Below are 26104 nucleotides of genomic sequence, written 5' to 3'. Positions count from 1 at the left end.
GTTATGGGGAGAAGGCTGGAGAATGGGGTTAGGAGGGAGAGATGGATCAGCCATGATTGAATGGCGGAGTAGACTAGATGGGCCGAATGGCCTAATTCTGCTCCTATCACCTGTGACCTTAACCAGAATTTGTTCCATAATACTGGGCTTAGACATTAGGACTTTATCAATGAAAAAAGTGTTCATCGCAAGACACAATGTGCTAGAATAATTCAGTCGACGAGGCAGCACCCCTGGAGAACATGGGTAGGTGGCATAGGAAGGAACTGCAGATGCTGGCTTACACCAAAAGTAGGCACAAAATGCCGGAGTAACTCAGCGGGACAGGACAGCATCTCTCAATACGGAGGCGACCTGACCCGCTGACATACTCCACTATCTACCCTAGGGATAGGCGACCTTATATCTCAGGATGTCACGGACCTGCAATGTTAGCTACCCACGTTCTGCCTGACTCATGGAGTTACTCCAGCACTTTGTATCTTTTTATTTTGTAAACCAGCGTCTGCAGTTCACCGTGCCTCTGTTCAAAGCCGACGTGGTCGTCCGATACCGAGTAGCCAGTCAGTCCTGACGCTGGGTCTCGACCCGAAACGTTGTCTATCCTTTCACCTCCACAGACGCTGCCCGACCCACTGACTTCCACCAGCATCTAGTTCATTCCACACGTGAATCTCCATCTGCAGTGTCTACTCTTTCATGGAGAGAACTGATGGTGCTACCTTCTTCCGTGGAGGGGCAGTTTCTGTGAGGTCCACTGTTTCTTCTCAGTCAATAAGAAAGTGACCTGGACAACACTTGCCCAGATGATGGTGAATATTACCGTGAGAATTCCAACGTGTAGAATCCAAAACTGATTTGAATGGTTGAGATGTTTTGTGTGTGTGTCTGTGTGCATGTGTGTGTGTGTGTGTGTGTGTGTGTGTGTGTGTGTGTGTGTGTGTGTGTGTGTGGTGTGTGTGTGTGTGTGTGTGTGTGTGTGTGTGTGTGTGTGTGTGTGTGTGTGTGTGTGTGTGTGTGTGTGTGTGTGTGTGTGTGTGTGTGTGTGTGTGTGTGTGTGTGTGTGTGATTACGCGTGTGTGTGTGTGTGTGTGTGTTTACGTGTGTGTGTGTGTGTGTCCTTCTCTCTCTCCCTCTCTCCTCTCTCTCCCCCTCTCCTCCTCCCCCCTGTTGTGTGTTTGTGTGTGTGTGTGAGAGAGAGTGTCTGTGGGTGTGTGTGGGTGTGTGTGTGTGTGTGCGAGTGAGAGAGAGTGAGAAAGAGAGAGAGAGAAAGAGAGAGAGGGAAAGAGAGAGACAGACAGACAGAGAGAGAGAGAGGGAGAGAGAGAGAGAGAGAGGGAGAGAGTGAGAGGGAGGAGAGAGAAGGGGAGAGAGAGGAAGAGAGAGAGAAGAGAGAGAGGGAGAGAGAGAGAGAGAGAGAGAGAGAGGAGAGAGAGAGAGAGATGGAGAGGGAGGGGATAGGGAGAGGGAGAGATAGAGAGTGAGGGAGAGAGAGAAGGGGAGAGAGAGGGAGAGGGAGAGAGAGGGGAGAGGGAGACGGAAGGAAGGGAGAGAGAGAAGAGAGAGAAGAGAGAGAGAGGGAGAGGGACAGAGGGAGAGAGTGAGAGGGAGGAGAGAGAGAGAAGGGGAGAGAGGGAAGGGAGAGAGGGGGGAGAGAGAATAGAGGAGACCTGGAGAGAAGGAGAGAGAGAGAAGGAGACAGAAAGAGAGGGAGAGGGAGAGGAAGAGGGAGAGAGAGAGAGGTAGGGAGAGAGGGGGAGAGAGAGAAGGGGAGAGAGGGAGAGAGAGAGAGGGAGGGAGAGAGAAGGGGAGAGAGAGAGAGAGAGAGTGAAGGGAGGAGAGAGTAAGGTGAGAGAGTGAGAGGGAGGGGAGAGAAGGGGAGAGAGGGGTAGGGAGAGGGGAGAGAGGGGGGGAGAGAGGGAGAAGAGAGAATGGGAGAGGGGAGAGAGAGAGAGAGAGAGAGATGTGAGAGAGAGAGGGAGGAGAGAGAAGGGGAGAGAGGGGTGGGGAGAGAGAGGGAGAGAGAGGGGAGAGAGAAAGAAGGGAGGGACGCGGGGCGAGGGGATAGGGAGAGAGGGGAGAGAGAGGGGAGAAAGAGAAGGGAGGGATGGGGGGGAGAGGGAGAGGGGGAGATAGAGGGGGAGAGCAAGAGAGAGTGGGAGAAAGTAAGAAGGTGAAGCAGAGATGGTAGCAGAGGTAAATAGTGCAGGAAGGAACTGCAGATGCTGGTTTAAACTGATGATAGACACAAAAAGCTGGAGTAACTAAGTAGGACATGCAGCATCTGGAGAGAAGGAATGGGTGACGTTTTGGATCAAGACCAGTTTGAAGAAGATTTTCGACCAGAAACGTCACCCATTCCTTTTCTCCAGAGATTCCTGTCTGACCCGCCGAGTGAGAGAGAGTATCGGAGCAAAGAGGTCCTTCTGCAGTTGTACAGGGCCCTAGTGAGACCACACCTGGAGTATTGTGTGCAGTTTTGGTCCCCTAATTTGAGGAAGGACATTCTTGCTATTGAGGGAGTGCAGCGTAGGTTTACTAGGTTAATTCCCGGGATGGCGGGACTGTCATATGCTGAGGGAATGGAGCAGCTGGGCTTGTATACTCTGGAGTTTAGAAGGATGAGAGGGAATCTCATTGAAACATTTAAGAAGAGAGTGGTGAATCTCTGGAACTCTCTGCCGCAGAGGGTAGTCGAGGCCAGTTCATTGGCTATATTTAAGAGGGAGCTAGATGTGGCCCTTGTGGCTAAGGGGGTCAGAGGGTATGGAGAGAAGGCAGGTACAGGATACTGAGTTGGATGATCAGCCATGATCATATTGAATGGCGGTGCAGGCTCGAAGGGCCGAATTGCCTACTCCTGCACCTCTATTTTCTATGTTTCTATGTTAAGGGCTTGGACACGCTAGAGGCAGGAAACATGTTCCTGACGTTGGGGGAGTCCAGAACCAGGGGCCACATAGTTTAAGAATAAGGGGTAAGCCATTTAGAACGGAGACGGGGAAACACTTTTTCACACGGAGAGTTGTGAGTCTGTGGAATTCTCTGCCTCAGAGGGCGGTGGAGGCCGGTTCTCTGGATACTTTCAAGAGAGAGCTAGATAGGGCAGGGGATATGGGGAGAAGGCAGGAACGGATTGGGGATGAGTAGCCATGATCACATTGAATGGCGGTGCTGGCTCGAAGGGCTGAATTGCCTACTCCTGCACCTATTGTCTATTGTCTATTGAGAGAGAGAGAGAGAGAGAGGAAGAATGAGTGAGTGGGAGATATGGAGAGTAAGAGAGAGGCGATGTATTTGAACAGGGCTCAGGTAAAGGTTAGGTGTCTGTCTTCAGGGACCTTGTATTTTGTTTTATGTTCCTCAAAGAGGTTTGAGAGTTCTTCGATGTACTTGTGATGTAATTCGTTGATTTCCACCAGTGTTGGATTCTCACTTCTCTCCACTTCGATCGGTTTGCCAACTGCAAGAAAAAAACATGTAGATTGGATGGTCATAGAATCTTGAGAGTCACAGAGTGATATAGTGTGGAAACAGGCCCTTCGGCCCAACTTGCCCGTGACGACCAACATGCCCTGGCTACACTAGTCCCATCTGCCCGCGTTTGACCCATGTCCCTACAAACCCGTCCTATCCATGTACCTGTCCAACTGTTGCTTAAACAATGGGATAGTCCCAGCCTCAACTACCTCCTCTGGCAGCTCGTTCCATACACCCACCACCCTCTGTGTGGAAAAGTTACCCCTCAGGTTCCTATTAAATCTTTCCCCTCTCACCTTAATCCTATGTCCTCTGGTTTTTCTTTCCCCAACTCTGGGTAAAAGCAGAAGGGTCTCGACCTGAAACGTCACCTATTCCTTCGCTCCATAGATGCTGCCTCACCCGCTGAGTTTCTCCAGCATTTTTGTCTACTCATTAACCCGATCTTTTCCTCTCATGATTTTATACTCTGGTTCAAGATCACCCCTCATCTTCCAGCACAGACCTGGATGGAGTGGATGTGGAGAGGATGTTTCCACTAGTGGGAGAGTCTAGGACCAGAGGGCACAGCCTCAGATTAACAGGATGTTCCTTTAGGAAGGAGATGAGGAGGAATTTCTTTAGTTGGAGGGTGGTGGAACTCATTGCCACAGACGGCTGTGGAGGCTAAGTCAGTGGATATTTTTTAGGTGAAGATAGACAGATTCTTAGGTACACAAAAATGCTGGATAAACTCAGCGGGTGCAGCAGCATCTATGGAGCAAAGGAAATAGGCAACAGGTTCTTCAAACTGATGGGGGGGGGGGGGGGGAGAAGAAAGGAAAAAGGAGAAGGAGGGGCCCGAGGGCTGGGGTATGGGAGGAGACAGCTCGAGGGCTGAGGAAGGGGAGGAGACAGCAAGGACTAACAATATTGGGAGAATTCAATGTTCATGCCCGCAGGATGCAGACTCCCCAGGCGGAATATGAGGTGCTGTTCCTCCAATTTCCGGTGTTGCTCACTCTGGCCATTGAGGAGACCCAGGACAGAAAGGTCGGATTGGGAATGGGAGGGGGAGTTGAAGTGCTGAGCCACCGGGAGATCAGGTTGGTTATTGCGGACTGAGCGGAGGTGTTGGGCGAAACGATCGCCAAGCCTCCGCTTAGTCTCACCGATGTAGATCAGCTGACATCTAGACCAGCGGATGCAATAGATGAGGTTGGGGGAGATGCAGGTGAACCTCTGTCGCACCTGGAACGACTGCTTGGGTCCTTGAATGGAGTCGATGGGGGAGGTAAAGGGACAAGTGTTGCATCTCTTGCGGTTGCAACGGAAAGTGCCCGGGGAGGGGGTGGTGCGGGAGGGAAGGGAAGAATTCCAACTCATTGACAGGTTCTTGATTAGTACGGATGTCAGGGGTTCGGGGAGAAGGCAGGAGAATGGGGTTGAGAGGGAAAGATAGATCAGCTATGATTGAACGGTGGAGTAGACTTGTTGGGCTGAATGGCCTAATTCTGCTCCTAGAACTTATGAACTTAGACACTCCAGTGAATAAAGTTCCAGCCTGCTCAACTTCTCCCTATAGCTCAGGCCCTTGTGACCTGGCAACGTCCTGGTAAATATTCTCTGCACCCTTTCCAGCTGAAACCTCTGGGGAAAACTTCCAGTGGAGTGGGTGCTACTTACCGATGGTGTGAATGGATTTCCGGTACGGGATGAGTCCAAAGCTGTACTGGAAGATTCCTCGGGCGTGGAACAGGGGGAGCGATATTCCCATCGACGCCTGGAGTCGTTCCTGGAGTCTCCTCAGGAACGATCCCTTGGGATTGTTCACCTGATCGAACACCTCATTCTCCCCGAAGGAAAAGACAGGGACGAGGGCGACGCTGGGGGTCAAAGCGCCACATATTCAGTTTGGTTTGGTTGAGAGACACAGCGCAGATACAGGCCCTCCGGCTCACCGAGTCCCCACCGACCAGCGATCCCCGCACAATGTCTTCACCCAGATAGTGTTGTGAATTGGGAAAGGGGGAGATGCAGCGAGACCTGGGTGTCATGGTACACCAGTCATTGAAGGTAGGCATGCAGGTGCAACAGGCAGTGAAGAAAGCGAATGGTATGTTAACTTTCATTGCAAAAGGATTTGAGTATAGGAGCAGGGAGGTTCTACTGCAGTTGTACAGGGTCTTGGTGAGACCACACCTGGAGTATTGCGTACAGTTTTGGTCTCCAAATCTGAGGAAGGACATTCTTGCCATAGAGGGAGTGCAGAGAAGGTTCACCAGACTGATTCCTGGGATGTCAGGACTGTCTTATGAAGAAAGACTGGATAGACTTGGTTTATACTCTATAGAATTTAGGAGATTGAGAGGGGATCTTATAGAAACTTACAAAATCCTTAAGGGGTTGGACAGGCTAGATGCAGGAAGATTGTTCCCGATGTTGGGGAAGTCCAGGACAAGGGGTCACAGCTTAAGGATAAGGGGGAAATCCTTTAAAACCGAGATGAGAAGAACTTTTTTCTCACAGAGAGTGGTGAATCTCTGGAACTCTCTGCCACAGAGGGTAGTTGAGGCCAGTTCATTGGCTATATTTAAGAGGGAGTTAGATGTGGCCCTTGTGGCTATGGGGATCAGGGGGTATGTAGAGAAGGCAGGTACGGGATACTGAGTTGGATGATCAGCCATGATCATATTGAATGGCGGTGCAGGCTCGAAGGGCCGAATGGCCTACTCCTGCACCTAATTTCTATGTTTCTATGAATCTGTGGAATTCTTTGTCACAGAAGGCAGTGGAGGCCGATTCACTGGGTGTTTTCAACAGGGAGTTAGATTTAGCTCTTAGGGCTAACGGAATCAAGAGATATGGGGAGAAGGCAGGAACTGATTGGGGATGATCAGCCATGATCACATTGAATGGCGGTGCATGGGCTCGAAGGGCTGCATGGCCTACTCCTGCACCTGTTTTTCTATGTTTCCATTGACACTATCCCACAAACACTAGGGACAATGTTACAGTTAAACCGAGCCAATTAATCCACAAACCTGTGCCTCAGAGGGCGGTGGAGGCCGGTTCTCTGGATGCTTTCAAGAGAGAGCTAGATAGGGCTCTTAAAAACAGCAGAGTCAGGGGATATGGGGATAAGGTAGGAACGGGGTACTGATTGGGGATGATCAGCCATGATCACATTGAATTCCACAAACACACAACTCTCTGTGTGAAAAAGTGTTTCCTCGTCTCCGTTCTAAATGGCTTACCCCTTATTCTTAAACTGTGGCCCCTGGTTCTGGACTCCCCCAACATCGGGAACGTTTCCTGCCTCTAGCGTGTACAAGCCCTTAATAATCTTATAAGTTTCAATAAGATATCCTCTCATCCTTCTAAACTCCAGAGTGTAAAAGCCCAGCCGCTCCATTCTCTCAGCATATGACAGTCCCGCCATCCCAGGAATTAACCTTGTAAACCTACGCTGCACTCCCTCAATAGCAAGAATGTCCTTTCTCAAATTAGGGGACCAGAACTGCACACAATACTCCAGGTGTGGTCTCACTAGGGCCCTGTACAACTGCAGAAGGACCTCTTTGCTCCTATATTCGATTCCTCTTGTAATAAAGGCCAACATGCCATTCGCTTCTTCACTGCCTGCTGTACCTGCATGCTTACTTTTATAGACTGATGTACAAGGACCCCCAGATCCCGTTGTACTTCCCCTTTTCCCAACTTGATGCCATTTAGATAGTAACCTGCCTTCCTGTTTTTGCCACCAAAATGGATAACCTCACATTTATCGCCACCACGGATAGGGTTCAGAAGGAGCTTGAAGGAAGGGTCCCCAATTCGAAACGTCACCCATCCTTCTTCTGCAGAGATGCTGCCTGACCAGCTGAGTTACTCCAGCACTTAGATCTGTGTCTACCTTCGAAGGATATGGGCAGGTGGGACGAGTGTAGATGGGGCATATTGATCAGTGAGGGCAGGTTGGGCTGAAGATAGACACAAAGAGCTGGGGTAAGTCGGCAGGACATGCAGCATCATGAGAGAAGGAACAGGCGACGTTTCGGGTGGAGACCCTTCTTCAGACCGAAGGGCCTGTTTGACACCACAAATTCCCCTCGTGATGTTACGCAACTTACCCGAATTGCAGAGCGAGTTTGCAGAAGCCTTTCCTGCTCTTCAGCTGCAGTGTCAGCGCCCCTGGTCGGGCATCCAACGCCTCAGGAGCCCCTCCAATGGCAATGACCGCCACATTGCCACCGCCTTCCTGCTTCAGTAAAAACTTTGCACTCTCCTTATCAGAAGACACCAAACCTGGAACACACAAAAACAAGGGGCGGCTTTGTGATCCAAACACCTTTTTCACCCAGAGAGTTGTGAATTTGTGGAATTCCCTGCCACAGAGGGCAGCGGAGGCCAAGTCACTGGATGGATTTAAGAGAGAGTTAGATAGAGCTCTAGGGGCTAGTGGAGTCAAGGGATATGGGGAGAAGGCAGGCACGGGTTATTGAGAGGGGATGATCAGCCATGATCACAATGAATGGCGGTGCTGACTCGAAGGGCCGAATGGCCTCCTCCTGCATCTATTTTCTATGTTTCTATGCACTATTATGGTCTGGCCCTCTCATAGATGAACTGAGGCCCAGGCCAATTTCAATTTTAAGGGCCCCAAACCACAAATATCTAGTGTAATGTCTCAAAATGTGAGCCCCCTTTGAAGCAGACAGGCCTGAGGCCCATGCCAAATGGCCCTGGTTCACCCCCACCTCTGCCCCTCCCCCCTCTCCCCCCACTTCCCCCTCCCCCCCCCCCCCCCCCCCCCCCCCCCCCCCCCGAGAGGGCCTGATTATGGTGATTTATTGTGATTTATTCGTTCAAGAAGGAACTGCAGATGCTGGAACAATCGAAGGTAGACAACAAATGCTGGAGAAACTCAGCGGGTGAGGCAGCATCTATGGAGCAAAGGAAATGGGTGACGTTTCGGGACGAGACCCTTCTTCAGACCAATTTATTGATTGAAGGTTATTTATTGATTGATTTAATGAACGAATGAATAAGTTTATTGGCCAAGTATATTCACATACAAGGAATTTGCCTTGGTGCTCCGCCCGCAAGCGACAACATGACATACAGTGACAGTTAGGAATGACACAAAAAACATTAAAACATTAAAAATAAAACATTATCGATTAAACATGTGAATTTAATAAAATATAATACTTAAGTATTATAGATTGGTATTATTGATCATTTATGCTATTAATTATTGTGTATATGTTCTGTTAATCCATCCGACAATGAAGCACTTTCATGGGTTATAGGAGCAGAATGAGGCCATTCGGCCTATCAAGGTTGGCGCAGCGGTAGAGTTGCTGCCTCACAGCGCCAGAGACCCGGGTTCGATCCTGACTGCGGGTGCTGTCTGTACGGAGTTCGTATGTTCTCTCCCCGTGACCCGCGTGGGTTTTCTCCGGGTGCTCCGGTTTCCTCCCACACTTCAGAGACGTACAGGTTTGTAGGCTAATTGGCTCGGTGTGTGTGTAAATTGTCGTGTGCAGGATAGTGTTAGTGTGCGGGGATCACTGGTCAGTGCGGACTCGCTTTGCTGAAGGGCCTGTTCTTCCTCTCTGTGTCTCTAAACTAAACTGAACTAAACCAACAACTGACGATGCGGGGTGACTGCAGGCTACCTGAGCAGACAATAGACAATAGACAATAGGTGCAGGAGTAGGCCATTCGACCCTTCGAGCCAGCACCGCCATTCACTGTGATCATGGCTGATCATCCCCAATCAGTACCCCATTCCTGCCTTCTTCCCATATCCCCTGACTCCGCTATCTTTAAGAGCCCTATCTAGCTCTCTCTTGAAAGTATCCAGAGAACCGGCCTCCACCGCCCTCTGCGGCAGAGAATTCCACACTCACCACTCTCTGTGAGAAAAAGTGTTTCCTCGTCTCCGTTCTAAAAGGCTTACTCCTTATTCTTAAACTGTGTGGCCCCTGGTTCTGGACTCCCCCAACATTGGGAACATGTTTCCTGCCTCTAGCGTGTCCAAGCCCTTAACAATCTTATATGTTTCAATGAGATGCCCTCTCATCCTTCTAAACTTAGTGTACAAGCCCAGCTGCTCCATTCTCTCAGCATATGACAGTCCCGCCATCCTGGGAATTAACCTTGTAAACCTACGCTGCACTCCCTCAATAACAAGAATGTCCTTCCTCAAATTAGGGGACCAGAACTGCACACAATGCTCCAGGTGTGGTCTCACTAGGGCCCTGTACAACTGCAGAAGGACCTCTTTGCTCCTATATTCGATTCCTCTTGTAATAAAGGCCAACATGCCATTCGCTTTCTTCACTTGCCTGCTGTACCTGCATGCTTACTTTCATAAAGCAAGCCTGACGTTGACTCACCGCTGCTCATGATGTAGTCTCTGAAGAAGGGGATCCTGAACCACAGAGGGAGCATCAGCATGTGGGGCTTCAGCCCAGGGAACTTGGTCTGAAAGCCCGTCATCTCCGTGCAGAAATTGCTAAAGGCTCCCGCCACCAGCACTCCGTGTGGGTGGAAGCCAAAGATGTAGTTCTTCTTTGGATCCAGGTCTGCTGTCTTGACAAGCTGCAAGAGGGGGATTCAAGAGCCAAGAGTCAAGAGTCTACAGTCTACAATCTGCAGTTCAGGTGCTCGGGTCATCGAGTTATGGGCCTGTCCCACATACGCGACATCGTCGGCGACTGCCGTCACCCGTCATAGGTCGGTGCAGGTCGGCGAAAAATTTCAACTTGTTGAAAATCCAGCGGCGACCAGAAAGACGCTATTACTCTTTGGGCGGCTGAGGAGACGACTCACGACCGTACAGGTGACACCCTGGAGACATGTCGCGGGGTGAAGTCTATGCTCGTGAGTAGTCGCCCAAAGAGTCGTACCTTGTTCTGGAAGCCGCTGGATTTTCAAACATGTTGAACATTTTCGGCGACCTGCAACAACCTATGACGGGTGCCGGCAGTGTAAGTCGTGTAAGTGGGACACAGCCGTCGAATCAAATCATCGAGACTAGAGTCATAGAGTCAACGTCATCGTCACGGGGTCTTACAGACTAACGTCATAGAGTCTAGGACCACAGTGCCAGGGATCTGCGGTCACGGTGGCACAGCGGTAGAGTTGCTGCCTTACAGCGAATGCAGCGCTGGAGACCCGGGTTCGATCCCGACTGCGGGTGCTGTCAGTACGGAGTTTGCACATTCTCCCTGTGACCTGCGTGGGTTTTCTCCGAGATCTCCGGGTTTCCTTCCACACTCCAAAGACGTACAGGTTTGTAGGTTAATTGGCTTGATAAATGTTTTAAAAAATTTGTCCCTAGCGGGTGTAGGATAGTGTTAACGTGCGGGGATCGCTGGTCGGCACGGACCCAGTGGGCCGAAGGGCCTGTTTCCGCGCTGTATCTCCAAACTAAACTAAACTAAAGTTATATGACATATGAGTTATATAGCCTAAAGGGCCTGTCCCACTTATGCGACCTTTACAGGCGACTGCCGACACACGTCAAGGTCACCGAAGTTTTCAACATGTTGAAAATTCAGCGGCGACCAGAAAGACACTACGACTCTTTGGAGACCTCTCACGAACATATAGGCTGTATGGTCATGAGAGGTCACCTATAGCCATAAGAGGTCTCCAAAGAGTCATAGAGTCGTATCACACGGGAGTCCTGATCCCCCAACGCAAGCCGTTCCCCTTATTCCACCACTCACCCATAGCCCCCAACTGCGCAGGGTCTGGCTCATTTCGCCTTATGTACCCTCCCTCATTTTTAAACTTTACAAAAAATGCATTTGCACTTGCTAGCTGGCAGGACTCAGTGTACTTGGATAGCAACAATGTTGCAGGCAGGTCTAAGCACAGGGAATAAGCGAAAGAGTTGTTTTTTCCAAGTTTTTAAACAGTATTTTGAACATTTTCATAAATAACTCGGGAAATAATGCATCAAATTTTCAGATGAGGCGATTTTTGACATCATGGCATAAATCTCTATCGGAATATGTAAACATTTCAGCGTTAGCGCGTCATGTTTTCAAGGGGATGTTTTCAAGGCCAAGATTTATTGTCCATCCCGAATTCGCCCCTTGAACAGGTTTGAATTGAATTGAAAGATACAGAGTTGAAACAGGCCCTTCGGCCCACTGAGTCGTCGCTGACTATGGATCACCCATTCACACTAGTTTCACATCCACTCCCATCCGGCAGAAGGTACATTAACTTGAAAGCAGACACCAACAAACTCAGGAACAGCTTCTTCCCTGCTGTTATCAGACCCATGGATGGACCTCTCAAACGCTAACGATATAGTCCCGATCTTTATTCTTTGGAGCGCAGAAGGTTAAGGGGGGACTTGATAGAGGTCTTTAAAATGATGAGAGGGATAGACAGAGTTGACGTGGATAAGCTTTTTCCATTTAGAGTAGGGAAGATTCAAACAAGAGGACATGACTTGAGAATTAAGGGGTAACATGAGGGGGAACTTTACTCAGAGAGTGGTAACTGTGTGGAATGAGCTTCCAGTGAAAGTGGTGGAGGCAGATTTGGTTTTATCATTTAAAAATAAATAGGATAGGTATATGGACGGGAAAGGAATGGAGGGTTATGGTCTGAGTGCAGGTAGATGGGACTAGGGGAGAAAAAGTGTTCGGCACGGACTAGAAGGGCCGAGATGGCCTGTTTCCGTGCTGTAATTGTTATATGGTTATATGGTTATATGGTTATATCTCCCAATCTACTGCATTTCAGCCATTGCACTTTTAAAAAAAATCTGCACTTTCTCTGTAACTGTGACTCGATAATGTGTATAAGATCATGCAAGGAAGTTTGGTTTAGTTTATTTAGCCTCTAGATATGGTATGAAAACGCACCCTTCGGCCCATCGAGTCCATGCCGACCAGCGTTCACCCATTCACACTAGTTCTGTGTTATCCCATTTTCCCATCCACTCCATACACACTGCGGAGGGCCAATTAACCTCCAAACCCGCAGGTATTTGCAATGTGCGAGGAAACCGGAGCACCCGGAGGAAACCCGTGTGGTCACAGGGAGAACGTGCAAACTCCGCACAGACAGCGGCCGAAGTCAGGATCGAACCGGGGTCTTTGAGGTTCTTTGCTGTACCTTCTTTCATTTATTCTTTTCTATGTTTTCTCATCAGAGCGTGTCATATCTAGAATCGATTTTTACCATCCGGATGGAATCCGTAACCAATTCCAATGTTTGACATCAGGAAATGTTTTGACAAGTAAAGTTGTGACCTTGAACTTCACGTGATATGTCAAAGACCACAAATTAAACTTTAACAGATCTATTGCATTGCACCAGGAGAGGTTTTGTAACTGGGAATCTTGCTTCTTCCTGGCTCCAGAGGACCGCGTTTAGTTAGTTAGTTAGTTCTATTCGCAGCCATTCGCAGTGTATGGACACATGATAAGGGAATAACGTTTAGTGCAAGGTAAAGCCAGCAAAGTCCGATCTACATCGGTGAGACCAAGCGCAGGCTTGGCGATCGCCTCGCCCAACAGTTCGCATTAACCAACCTGATCTCCCGGTGGCTCAGCACTTCAACTCCCCCTCCCATTCCCAATCCAACCTTTCTGTCCTGGGCCTCCTCCATGGCCAGAGTGAGTCCCACCGCAAATTGGAGGAGCAGCACCTCATATTTTTGCTTGGGTAGTGGTATGAACATTGACTTCTCCAATTTCAGGTAGTCCCTGCTTTCTCCCTCCTTCCCCTCCCCTTCCCAGCTCCCCCCACAGCCCACTGTCTCCGCCTCTTCCTTTCTTCTTCCCCACCCCCACATCAGTCTGAAGAAGGGTCTCGACCCGAAACGTCGCCTATTCCTTCGCTCCATAGACGCTGCCTCACCCGCTGAGTTCCTCCAGCATTTCTGTCGACCTACAGATAGTCCGAGGGTCAGCGGTGAGGTGGATAGTAGTTCAGGACTGCACTCTGGCTGTGCTAGGATGGTTCAGTTGCCTGATAACAGCTGGGAAGCTGAGTGTAGTTGAAGAAGATCCGAGTTTAAAGTATGAAATGTTACTGCAGGAGTAGAGATTTAAGTGTGTGGAGCGACTGTAAGATGTGTTTATAGATCTGCTTATGTGGCTAGCACGCAAAAGAGTCGGGGATCGCCATCTTTACCTTCATCATCCTAACCTTGGGCACTGCCTATGTGGAGTTTGCACGTCCTCCCTGTGAACGGGTGTGTTTCCCCCGGCTGCTCCGGCTTCCTCCCACACCCCAAAGACGTGCGGATCGGTAGGTTAACTGACCCCCATTTGGAACATAAAGCTGCCACAGAAGGCAGTGGAGACCAGTTCACTGGATGTTTTCAAGAGAGAGTTAAACCCCTGTCCCACGGTACGAGTTTATTCCAAGAGCTCTCCCGAGTTTGCCCTGATTCGAACTCGGAGATTTACGGTAATGGCCACTCGTCGGTATTCGGGGCTCTCGTGGACATTTTTCAACATGTTGAAAAATCTTCACGTCTTCCCGAGCTTACCTGCCGTTAGCGAGTCTTCCCGAGTTCCTGCTGTTAGCGTTACGAGCCGAGACGTCCCAGCTCTGACGTACCCGCTATGTTCATTCTCCGTGCTCACCACGAGTTTGATTTTTTTAAAACTCGGGAAAGCTCTTGGAATGAACTCGCACCATGGGACAGGGCTTTTAGATGTTGCTCTTTGGACTAACAGAATCAAGGGGTATGGGGAGATCAGCCATGATCAGATGATTAATGTTTAATGTTTTATGTGTCATTCCTAACTGTCACTGTATGTTATGTTGTCACTTGCGGGCGGAGCACCAAGGCAAATTCCTTGTATGTGAATACTTGGCCAAATAAACGTATTCATTCATTCATTCACTCATTCATTCATTCATCCATCCATTCATTCATATTCATTCATTCATTCATTCATTCATTCATTCATTCATTCATGCATTCATTCATTCATTCATTCATTCATTCATTCATTCATTCATTCATTCATTCATTCATTCATTCATTCATTCATTCATGCATTCATTCATTCATTCATTCATGATCATATTGAATGGCAGTGCTGGCTCGAAGGGCCGAATGGCCTACTCCTGCACCTATTTTCTATGTTTCTTTGTATCTATAGCACAGGGCGGCACGGTGGGGCAGAGGTGGAGTTGCTGCCTTACAGCGTCAGAGACTTAGGTTCGATCCCGACTACGGGTGCTGTCTGTACGGAGTTTGCACGTTCTCCCCGTGACCCACGCGGGTTTTTTCTCCGAGATCTTCGGTTCCCTCCCACACTCCAAAGAAACAGCTTTATAGGTTAATTGCCTTGGTGTAAATGTATATTGTGTGTGTAGGATAGTGTTAGTGTGCGGGAATCGCTGGTCGGTGCGGACTCGGTGGGCCGAAGGGCCTGTTTCCGCGCTGCATCTCTAAACTAAACGAAAATTAACTCCATCCACACTACGCTATTTTGGGAAAGCGTTAAAAAAAAAACCAGGGAGACAAAAATGCTGGAGAAACTCAGCAGGTGAGGCAGCATAGATGCTGCCTCACCTGCTGAGTTTCTCCAGCATTTTTGTCTACCTTCGATTTTTCGAGCATCTGCAGTTCTTCCTTTCAAAAAACATTCAGGGACCTGTTTCAACCTGGTCATTCCCTCTTTGTCCATGGGACCTAAGATACAAAAGCTTAAGCACATACTCTGTGATTCACAGACTACTGAATGTCGGCCCGTAAGCTATGATGCAGCCCTGATCTTCCCACCTACCTCGTTGGGTGCCTTGCACTTTCTCTGCACCACTAATCATGGTAGATTGGCTGCCCTTGAGCTCTGCAGTGCCAGAGACCCGGGTTCGATCCCGACTACGGGTGCTGTCTGTGCGGAGTTTGTACGTCCTCCCCATGGACCTGCGTGGGTTTTCTCCGAGATCTTCGGTTTCCTCCCACACTCCAAAGACGTGCAGGTTTGCAGGTTAATTGGCTTGGGAAATGTAAAAATTGTCCCTGGTGGCATTGTCACCTTGTCGTGGTGGAGAAGCTCGTGTGGACCTGAGATCCTGAGAGCGATGCCGTCTGGAGCTACGCTCCTGGTAGGGCCACCCATGGCGGTAAGGTCGAGGGGGAGGTCTCTGACAAAGAGCCAATCCAACCAAGACCTCAACGGTGGAACAGGCGGAGGACGATGGCTGACCTTAGTGGAGCGTCACAACGGCTGGGAAGGTGGATGAAGGCTGCAGCAGCAAAGGGTCTCCGGTCGTCTTGGACTCCATGTCACTGGATCCTGACCCAGATCTGTCAAGGACCGTGGGGTGGCTGTCTGTGCACCAGTCTCCCCACGTTAGACAAAGTCACGCACAGGCGTCCTCCATGAGAGGACAGTCATACTCGTTTCGAGTGCCCGCCGGTGATGATGAGTGGGATGCTGTAAATGTGCGGGGATCGCTGGTCGGCGCGGACTCCGAAGGGCCGAAGGGCCCCTTTCAGCGATGTACCTCTAAACCAAACTAAACTAAACTAAACTAAAGATAGACACAAAATGCTGGAGTAATGCCCCTGTCCCACCTGCTAACCCGGAGGTTGCAGCTGGTTGCCGGAGGTTGCAGCTGGTTGCCGGAGGTTGCAGCTGGTTGCCGGAGGTTGCAGGTAGTGGAAGCAGGCAGGGAGACTGACAAAAACCTCCGGGAACCACACAGCATCTCTGGAGAGAAGGAATGGATGTCCTGCTGAGTTACTCCAGCATTTTGTGTCTATCTTCGGTTAAAACCAGCATCTGCAGTTCCTTCCTACTACTGAACTCCCCCCCACTGAAACTCCCCCCCACCCCCCCCCCCCCCCAAGAAAAACCCCAATGCCCGCCAAGATTTGAAATCTTTACAACCATGTTAAGGAAGGTAACCCAAATTATTTAATTATGGGCTAATAATGGGGAAAAAAGCTTATACTAAAACATAAGGCGAAAAAACATGTTCGAACATTCAAATGCTGAAAGAGGTGCAATAATAAAAAAAAAAATAATTTTCATAAAAACACAGTTGGTATATCCTTTTTTGCGGAGTTTTGTTGATGTTTTTTCTCAGAATGAAACCTAGGGCCAATTACTGGGCCGAAATGCATGAAGACTGTAGCAAATTGGCGGAGAAAAAACAGCACAATCTTCCCATTCATAATTCCGCGTGTGGGAACATTCATGAGAAAGACTTCTCCCTCAATATCACCAAGATGAAGGAGCTAGCTATCTGATTCATCAAACATGCTGGAGTTCCGTCCCCAATCAGTATCAATTGTACCGAAGCAAAAATGGTTGGGAGATTCAAGTCCTTGGGGTTAATATTACCAACAATCCTTTCTCGGCACGATGTTTGTAGTTTAGTTTAGAGATACAGCGTGGAAACAGGCCCCTCAGTCCAGCGATCCGCAACGACTAGCGATCTCCCCCCCCCCTGTACACCAGCACTATCCAACACACACCTACCTGTGGCGAGGTACAGTGAAAAGCTGTGTAGAGAATGTCACCCATTCAGATCAGATAATACTACACATTAATGCCATCAAGTCAAACTCGAGTCCAATAGGTGGAGCAAAGGGGAAGATACAGAGTGCAGAATATAGTTCTCAGCATTGTAGCGCATCAGTTCCACAGACAAAGTTCAATGTCCGCAATGGGGTAGAGGTGAATCGGACAGTACCCTAGCTAATGGATGGACCGTTCAGAAGCCTGATCACACCTGGAGAATTGTGTGCAGTTTTGGTCCCCTAATTTGAGGAAGGACATTCTTGCTATTGAGGGAGTGCAGCGTAGGTTCACCAGGTTAATTCCCAGGATGGCGGGACTGTCAAATGCTGAGAGAATGGAGCGGCTGGGCTTGTATACTCTGGAGTTTAGAAGGATGAGAGGGCGATCTTAGTGAAACATATAAGATTATTAAGGGTTTGGGACACGCTAGAGGTAGGAAACATGTTCCCGATGTTGGGGGAGTCCAGAACCAGGGGACACAGTTTAAGAATAAGGGGTGAGCCATTTAGAATGGAGACGAGGAAACACTTTTTCACACAGAGAGCTGTGAGTCTGTGGAATTCTCTGCCTCAGAGGGTGGTGGAGGCCGGTTCTCTGGATAATTTCAAGAGAGAGCTAGATAGGGCTCTTGAAGATAGCGGAGTCAGGGGATATGGGTAGTGATTAGGGATGATCAGCCACGATCACATTGAATGGCAGTGCTGGCTCGAAGGGCCGAATGGCCTGCTCCTGCACCTATTGTCTATTGTCTATAACAGAAGGGAATAAGCTGTTCCTGAGTCTGGAACTCTGCGTGTTTTCAAGCTTGAAGCAGACACTGAAGAAGGGTCCCGACTCTGTCCATTCCCCTCCGCAGATGCTGCCCGACCCACTAGGTTCTTCCATCACTTTGTAAATAGACAAGGCATAGAAGGATACGGACCTAATGCAATCATATAGAATTTGTGTAGATGAGCGGAAAGGGACATCATGCATGTGATGGGCCGAAGGGCCTGTTTCTGAGCTGCGATTCTATGACTCGAAGACCATCTCAATATAGTCAATCATTATAGACGATAGACACAAAAAGCTCAGCGGGACAGGCAGCATCTCCGGAGAGAAGGAATTGGTGACGTTTTGGGTCGAGACCCTTCTTCAGACTCAGGGGAGAGGGAGACCTAGAGATATGGAAGAGTAAGGTGTGAAAATGACAGATCAATGCAGACAATGCTTAGGAAATGTAGAACGGTTCATTCATGTAGAATGGACGGTGAAACTGGTCAGAGAACTAGGGTGGGGGAGGGACGGAGAGAGTGGGGAAACCTTCGCACAGTTCGCATTAACCAACCTGATCTCCCGGTGGCTCAGCACTTCAACTCCCCCTCCCATTCCCAATCCGACCTTTCTGTCCTGGGCCTCCTCCATGGCAAGTATTCTTGAGTCCCACCGCAAATTGGAGGAGCAGCACCTCATATTTCGCTTGGGCAGTTTACACCCCAGCGGTATGAACATTGACTTCTCCAATTTCAGGTAGTCCCTGCTTTCTCCCTCCTTCCCCTCCCCTTCCCAGCTCCCCCACAGCCCACTGTCTCCGCCTCTTCCTTTCTTCTTCCCGCCCCCCACCACCCCCACATCAGTCTGAAGAAGGGTCTCGACCCGAAACGTCACCTATTCCTTCTCTCCATAGATGCATAGATAAGGGGGAAGTCTTTTAGGACCGAGATGAGAAAAGCATTTTTCACACAGAGAGTGGTGAATCTGTGAAATTCTCTGCCACAGAAGGTAGTTGAGGCCAGTTCATTGGCTATATTTAAGAGGGAGTCAGATGTGGCCCTTGTGGCTAAGGGGATCAGGGGGTATGGAGAGAAGGCAGGTACAGGATACTGAGTTGGATGATCAGCCATGATCACATTGAATTGGCGGTGCAGGCTCGAAGGACCGAATGGCCTACTCCTGCACCTATTGTCTATGTTTCGATGTTTCTATGCTGCCTCACCCGCTGAGTTTCTCCAGCATTTTTGTCTACCTTGTCCAAAATGAATGTCAAGTTGAGAAAACATCCCACACTCCAAAGACATACAGCTTTGTAAGTCAATTGGGCTTGGTGTAAATGTTAAAAAATTGTCCCTGGTGTGTGTAGGATAGTGTTAATAGAAACATAGAAACATAGAAACATAGAAATTAGGTGCAGGAGTAGGCCATTCGGCCCTTCGAGCCTGCACCGCCATTCAATATGATCATGGCTGATCATCCAACTCAGTATCCCGTACCTGCCCTGTCTCCATACCCCCTGATCCCCGTCGCCAGAAGGGCCACATCTAACTCCCTCTTAAATATAGCCAATGAACTGTGGCTTCGACTACCCTCTGTGGCAGAGAGTTCCAGAGATTCACCACTCTCTGTGTGAAAAAAGTTTTTCTCATCTCGGTTTTAAAGGATTTCCCCCTTATCCTTAAGCTGTGACCCCTTGTCCTGGACTTCCCTAACATCGGGAACAATCTTCCTGCATCTAGCCTGTCCAACCCGTTAAGTGCGGGGTCGCTGGTCGGCACGGACTCAGTGGGCCGAAGGGTCTCTTTCCGTGCTGTATCTCCAAATGAACCTAAACTGAAGAGGAATTGGAGCTGCATAACGTTATGCCCAAGACTAATAAAATTATGCAAATATAATGCACTTACGTCATATAATGGCTTGTAGTGAATAGCAGCTTTGATTAGCTCTGATTGCCCTATTGGCCTTTAATGTACCCTAGCAAAGTTGCAGCATTGGGTTCAGTTTTTTTGTCACCCTTCAATAGGAAGGAAATGCTTAGTTTAGTTTAGAGATACAGAGCGGAAACTGTCCCTTCGGCCCACCGCTTCCACAGCGACCAGCGATCCCCGCACACTAACACTATCCTACACACACACTAGGGATCATTTTACAGTTTACACCAAGCCGATTAACCTACAAACCCGCACGTCTATGGAGTGTGGGAGGAAACCGAAGATCTCGGAGAAAAGCCACGTGGGTCACGGGGAGAACGTGCAAACTCCGTCTGGGCAAGCACCCGTTGTCAGAATCAAACTGGAGGGGGGTGGGGTCCCTGGCGGTGTGAGGCGGCAACTCTAGCGCTGTGCCACCGTGCCACCCTCATGTTAGGAATACTGTTCAGCTGGAAAGAGTACAGAGAAAGAGATAGACAAGGATGTCACCAGGACTGGAGGGCCTGAGCCATAGAAACATAGACAATAGACAATAGGTGCAGTAGTAGGCCATTCGGCCCTTCGAGCCAGCACCGCCATTCAATATGATCATGGCTAATTATCCAACTCAGTATCCTGTACCTGCCTTCTCTCCATACCCCTGATCCCTTTTGCCACAAGGGCCACATGTAACTTCCTCTTAAATATAGCCAATGCACTGTGGCCTCAACTACCTTCTGTGGCAGAGAGTTCCAGAGATTTACCACTCCCTGTGTGAAAAATGTTTTCCTCATCTCGGTCCTGCGTGCTGCTTATGTTTGTTGATTGTGTCCCTTTTTAAAAAGCTACTGTAATGCGCCTTTTTAAATTGCCCCTCGGGGACGAACAAAGTGCTTTGAATTGAATTGAATTGAATTGAAAAGGATTTCCCCTTTATCCTTAAACTGTGACCCCTTGACTTGGACTTCCCCAACATTGGCCAACGTTGTTTTCAATCCTTGACCCTTGTTAGTGACCCTCAGAGATTGAGCACATGCTTCCCCCAACATAAGTACAGTACGTTGTGTAGAAACATTCAGAGCTCTGGCTAAGCTGGAGACCGCATTGGCCTACACGATAATCCCAGTCGCCAAACGTGTTAACTCGTTAACCCTCCCATTCCCACAGTGACCTCTCTGTCCAGGGAGGGCCTCGTCCACTGTCAGAGTGAGGCCCAGCACAAATTTGAGGAGGGTCAGATTGGATTTGCACGGTGGCGCAGCGGTAGAGGTGCTGCCTCACACAGCGCCAGAGAAATTACAATCGCAACAATACTTTATTAGCCAAGTATGTTTTGCAACAAACGAGGAATTTCATTTGCCAAGTCAGCCATACAAATAAAAAGCAACAGAACACACAAAACACATTTTAACATAAACATCCACCACAATGACTCCTCCACATTCCTCACTGTGGTGGAAGGCGAAAAAAAGTTCAATCTCTTCCCTTCTTTGTTCTCCCGCGATCGGGGGCCTCGACGGGACGATCTTGACTCCTGTAGCCACCAGCGTTTGGGTCCTCCGCATCGGGGCGATCAGACCTCGCGTCGGAGCTGGTTGAGCCTCTGCATCGTTGGAGCTCCCGACTAGCCTCTCCCGAGACTGGGAGCGCTTGATGGTAAGTCTGCAGGTGGAGCGATCCCAGGCAAGGGATTGTTTCTGATATTAAGTCCGCACCCCGCGGTGGGGCCCAAGGTCAGTCTGAGGAGGCCTCCATCAATGGTAGGCCGCAGAACGACCGGAGAATGCGATCCGGAAATAAACTGGAAAAAACGTTTCCCCCTCCCCTACCTCCCTCCGCACCTCCCCCCTACAAAAAACAAACCGGAGAACATTTACACAAACTAATAAAATGCACTAAAAAAATTTTTAAAAGACGATAAACAAACAGACTGTTGGCGGGGTTTAAGAAGGAACTGGAGAATCGAAGGTTACACAAAAAAGCTGGAGAAACTCAGCGGGTGCAGCAGCATCTATGGAGCGAAGGAAATAGGCAACGTTTCGGGCCGAAACCCTGTTGGCGGGGCTGCCAATCGTCCGCTGCCCCCTGGTGGTCATCCGTGATCCTGACTACGGGTGCTGTCTGTATGGAGTTTGTACATCTGCACTCTAGTTCCATGCTCTACTCTACGTGACCGAGTGGGTTTTCCCCGGGTGCTTCAGTTTCCTTCCACACTTCAAAGACGTCCAGGTTCGTAGGATAATTGGCTTCAGTTAAATTGTGAAATGTCCCTAGTGTGTGGGATGATGCTAGTGTACGGGGTGATCGCCTCTCGCGGACTCGATGGGTCGAAGGCTCTGATTCCGCACGTTATGTCTCTAAGATAAACTAAACTAAAGCACCTCATATTTCGCTTGGACAGCCTATAATCCGGCAGTATGAATATTGATTTCTCTCATTTCAAGTAATCCTTGATTTCCCTCTCTCTCCGCCCCTCCCCCACCTTGGTTGCCCTGCCAGTTCCACTGTTCGCATCTATATATCCCTTCCTTATCACCTCTTCCCCAGCCAACAATGGACCATTGTGGGCTCCACCGTCCTTGGCTCCATCACTGCCGGTTCTGATTTCTTCTGCACCTTTTCATACCTCTCGTTTCCCTTTCTGCCGACTCTCAGTCTGTAGAAGGTTCTCGACCTAAAATGCCACCGATTCCGTTTCTCTAGAGAAGCTGCCTGACCCACTGAGTTACTGCAGCTTTTTGTGCCTAGGGAGACCACACCTGGAGTAATGTGTGCAGTTTTGGTCCCCTAATTTGAGGAATGACATTCTTGCTATTGAGGGAGTGCAGCGTAGGTTCACCAGGTTAATTCCCGGGATGCTGAAAGAATGGAGCGGCTGGGCTTGTACACACTGGAGTTTGGAAGGATGAGAGGGTATCGTATTGAAACATATAAGATTATTAAGGGTTTGGACACACTAGAGGCAGGAAACATGTTCCCGATGTTAGGGGAGTCCAGAACCAGGGGTCACAGTTTAAGAATAAGGGGTAAGGCCATTTAGAACAGAGATGAGGAAACAATTTTTCTCACAGAGTTGTGAGTGTGGAATTCTCTGCCTCAGAGGGCGGTGGAGGCCAATTCTCTGGATACTTTCAAGAGAGAGCTAGATAGCGGATAGCTTAAAGATAGTGGAGTCAGGGGATATGGGGAGAAGGCAGGAATGGGGTACTGATTGGGGATGATCAGCCATGATCACATTGAATGGCGGTGCTGGCTCGAAGGGCCGAATGGCCTGCTCCTGCACCTGTTGTCTATTGTCTCTCTGCAGACAGTAAACCACCTGTATTACAAACCCATGACGTGCACTTGGGAAACTTAAGTTTAGTTTAGTTTAGTTTATTGTCACGTGTACTGAGGTACAGTGAAAATATCTGTTGTTGCATGCTAAGCAGTCAGCAGCAAAACTATACATGATTACAATCGAGCCGACCTCAGTGTGCAGACACAGGATAAAGGGAACACAGGATGAAGATAGTCCCCAATCACGCATATGGTGGAGGAGTGTGTAGGAAGGAACTGCAGATGCTGGTTTATGCCGAAGATGGACACAAAATGCTGGAGTAATTCTGCGGGTCAGGCAGCATCTCTGGTTGGAAGAAATAGGTGACGTTTCGGGTTGAGTCCCTTCTTCAGACCCAAAACATGCCCCATCTACACAATCCCAACATGACCTTCGGCCCACTGAGTCCAGGCTGACCATCGAGCCTAAACTTGTCCCGTTTAAGAAAGAACTGCAGATGCTGGAAGATGAAAGGAAGAGGCGGAAACAGTTGGCTGTGGGAGAGCTGGGAAGGGGAGGGGAAGGAGGGAGAAAGCAGGGACTACCTGAAACTGTCCCAAGTGCGTGTAGGATGCAGATGAAGAAGGGTCTCGATAGGAAACGTCACCTATTCTTTTTCTCCAGAGATGCAGCCCGACTCGTTTAGTTACTGGGCCATTTTGTGTCTACACGAGATGACGGAGGAATATGGACCAAATGCAGGCCGATGGGACTCGTGTAGACGGGGCATGTTGGTCGGCATGGGCAAGATGGGCCGAAGGACCTGTTTCTCTGTTGTATGACTATGACTAAGGGTTGGATTAGTATTCCTTGTTCCCTCCACCCCCTCACCCCAAACATTCTAGATAGATATTTAGCTTACCTTACTTTAGAGATACAGCTGGGAAACAGGCCATTCGGCCCATCGGGTTCGCACTGACAATACTAATGCTATCCTGCACACACTAGGGTCAATTTTACAATTTTACCAAAGCCAATTAACCTACAAACCTGTATGTTTTTAGAGTGTGGGAGGAAACCGGAGCGCCCGGAGAAAACCCACGCAGGTCATGGGGGGAACGTACAAACTCCGTACAGACAGCGCCCGTAGTGGGGATCGAACCTTGGTCTCTGGCGCTGCAAGGGCTCAGAGGCAGCAACTCCACCGCGAGCGCCCACTGATACTCACGTGGATGGGAAAGTAGTCCCGAAAGTAGGTCCACAATCTCAGGCTGCGGACGTAGCGGGAGCTGCGGCCTCCCCGGCAGGGCGTGCGTCGGTCCCAGAACCACCATGTGGCATAGAGCACTGATACGAACCAGAGGCGAGTGAAGAGGAGGGTGACAAATAGTGCGGCACAACATTGTGCTGTAAGAGTGGGAGAGAGAAGCACATGGTCAATGCTGGAACTAGTGGAGAACGTAGAGTGGAGAGTGGAGAGTGGAGAGTGGAGAGTGGAGAGTGTAGAGTGTAGAGTGGAGAGTGGAGAGTGTAGAGTGTAGAGTGGAGAGCAAAGATCCTACAGTGAGCTAGATAGATCACTCGATGAAAAAGACGTAGTACGGTCCGGGGCAGATTCATGGGTAATTTTCGGCCCCATTTCCGTAACCGGCTTCCGTCTCCGCACCAAAGATCCCGTAGCGGAGCAACGATAACTAGTGCGGTGACGGAAGCCGGTTACGGAAACATCCTCGTAAAAATAAAAGTTATTTGGGAAAAATCTTCTCCTCATTTTCAGAATTATAATTTATTAACACAAACTGTTCCCCCGCAACGTTGATTACAGTGCGAGTCGGGTCGGGTCCGGTTACTGAAATGGATGAAAAAAAGGCCCACGTTCCACTCCGTTGCGTACTACACATCAGCCCATTGCATTTAGCAGGTGTGGTCTATCTTGCTCCGCTAGAGGTTCTTTGGTGTAGAGTGTAGAGCTTAGAGTGTGGATTGTAGAGTGTAGAGTGGAACATAGAACTAGAGTGCAGAACTAGAGCATACAGCATACAACATAATGTGTAGAGCAAGCAGCATAGAGAGTAGAGCATTATAGCATATAGCATAGAGCATACAGCAGAGACCATAGAGGATATAGTGCAGAGCATAGGGGAATCGACTGTTGGGGAATCGAGGACAAGATGACATAGGTTTAAGGTGATTTTGTTTCGATTAGAGACACAGCGTGGTGCCCACCGAGTCCGCGCCGACCAGCGATCCCCGCACACTAACACTATCCTACACACACTAGGGACAATTTACTTACACCAAGCCAAGTAACCTACAAACCCGCACGTCTTTGGAGTGTGGGAAGAAACCGAAGATCTCGGAGAAAACCCACGCGGGTCACGGGGAGAACGAGCAAACTCCGTACAGACAGCACCCGTAGTCGGGATCGAACCCGGGTCTCCGGCGCTGCGAGCACTGTAAGGCAGCAACTCTATTGCTAATAGGAATCTGAGGGGTAACTTTTTCTCACAAAGGGTGGTGGGTGTACGGAGCGAGCTGCCGCACGCGGTTTCGTGTTTCCTTGCTGCATAAGTTAAAAAAGTTCAGTTTAGTTTAGTCTATTGTCACATGTGCCAACGACGAAACATGATTACATTCGAGCCATTTACAGTGTATAGATACACGAGAAGGGAATAACATTTAGTGCAAGGTAAAGTCAGCAAATTCCGATCAAAGATAGTCCGAGAGTCACCAATGAGATAGATAGTAGTTCAGGATAGTAGTTCAAACATATAATGGTAAATGGTAGGGAATTGAAGAATGCAGGTGAACAGAGGGATCTGGGAATAAACTGTGCACAGTTCCCTGAAAGTGGAACCTCATGTAGATAGGGTGGTAAAGAAAGCTTTTGGTGTGCTGGCCTTTATAAATCAGAGCATTGAGTATAGAAGTTGGGATGCAATGTTAAAATTGTACAAGGCATTGGTGAGGCCAATTCTGGAATATGGTGTACAATTTTGGTCGCCTAGTTATAGGAAGGATGTCAACAAAATAGAGAGAGTACAGAGGAGATTTACTAGAATGTTGCCTGGGTTTCAGCAACTAAGTTACAGAGAAAGGTTGAACAAGTTAAGGCTTTATTCTTTGGAGCGCAGAAGGTTAAGGGGGGACTTGATAGAGGTCTTTAAAATAATGAGAGGGATAGACAG

The 26104-nt window shown here is 49.1% G+C and overlaps 1 protein-coding gene across 1 annotated transcript in view; it reads right to left on the bottom strand.

The window, feature by feature from the left end:
• Positions 1 to 3094: 3094 nt before the first annotated feature.
• Positions 3095 to 26104, bottom strand: part of mogat2 (monoacylglycerol O-acyltransferase 2) — a 37168-nt gene continuing 14158 nt past the window's right edge. The window contains exons 2-6 of the mRNA XM_055637554.1: positions 24145 to 24323; positions 9867 to 10071; positions 7593 to 7767; positions 5146 to 5345; positions 3095 to 3463 (exon numbers count right to left, since the gene is read on the bottom strand). Coding sequence (XP_055493529.1) covers positions 3309 to 3463; positions 5146 to 5345; positions 7593 to 7767; positions 9867 to 10071; positions 24145 to 24323 — 914 coding nt within the window. The 3' untranslated portion in view covers positions 3095 to 3308. The remainder of the gene's footprint in view (positions 3464 to 5145; positions 5346 to 7592; positions 7768 to 9866; positions 10072 to 24144; positions 24324 to 26104) is intronic.

The sequence above is a fragment of the Leucoraja erinacea genome, chromosome 6 (assembly GCF_028641065.1).
Source record: "Leucoraja erinacea ecotype New England chromosome 6, Leri_hhj_1, whole genome shotgun sequence".
In the NCBI taxonomy this organism is placed as follows: domain Eukaryota; kingdom Metazoa; phylum Chordata; class Chondrichthyes; order Rajiformes; family Rajidae; genus Leucoraja; species Leucoraja erinaceus.
This window is presented reverse-complemented; position numbering and strand designations above follow the sequence as displayed.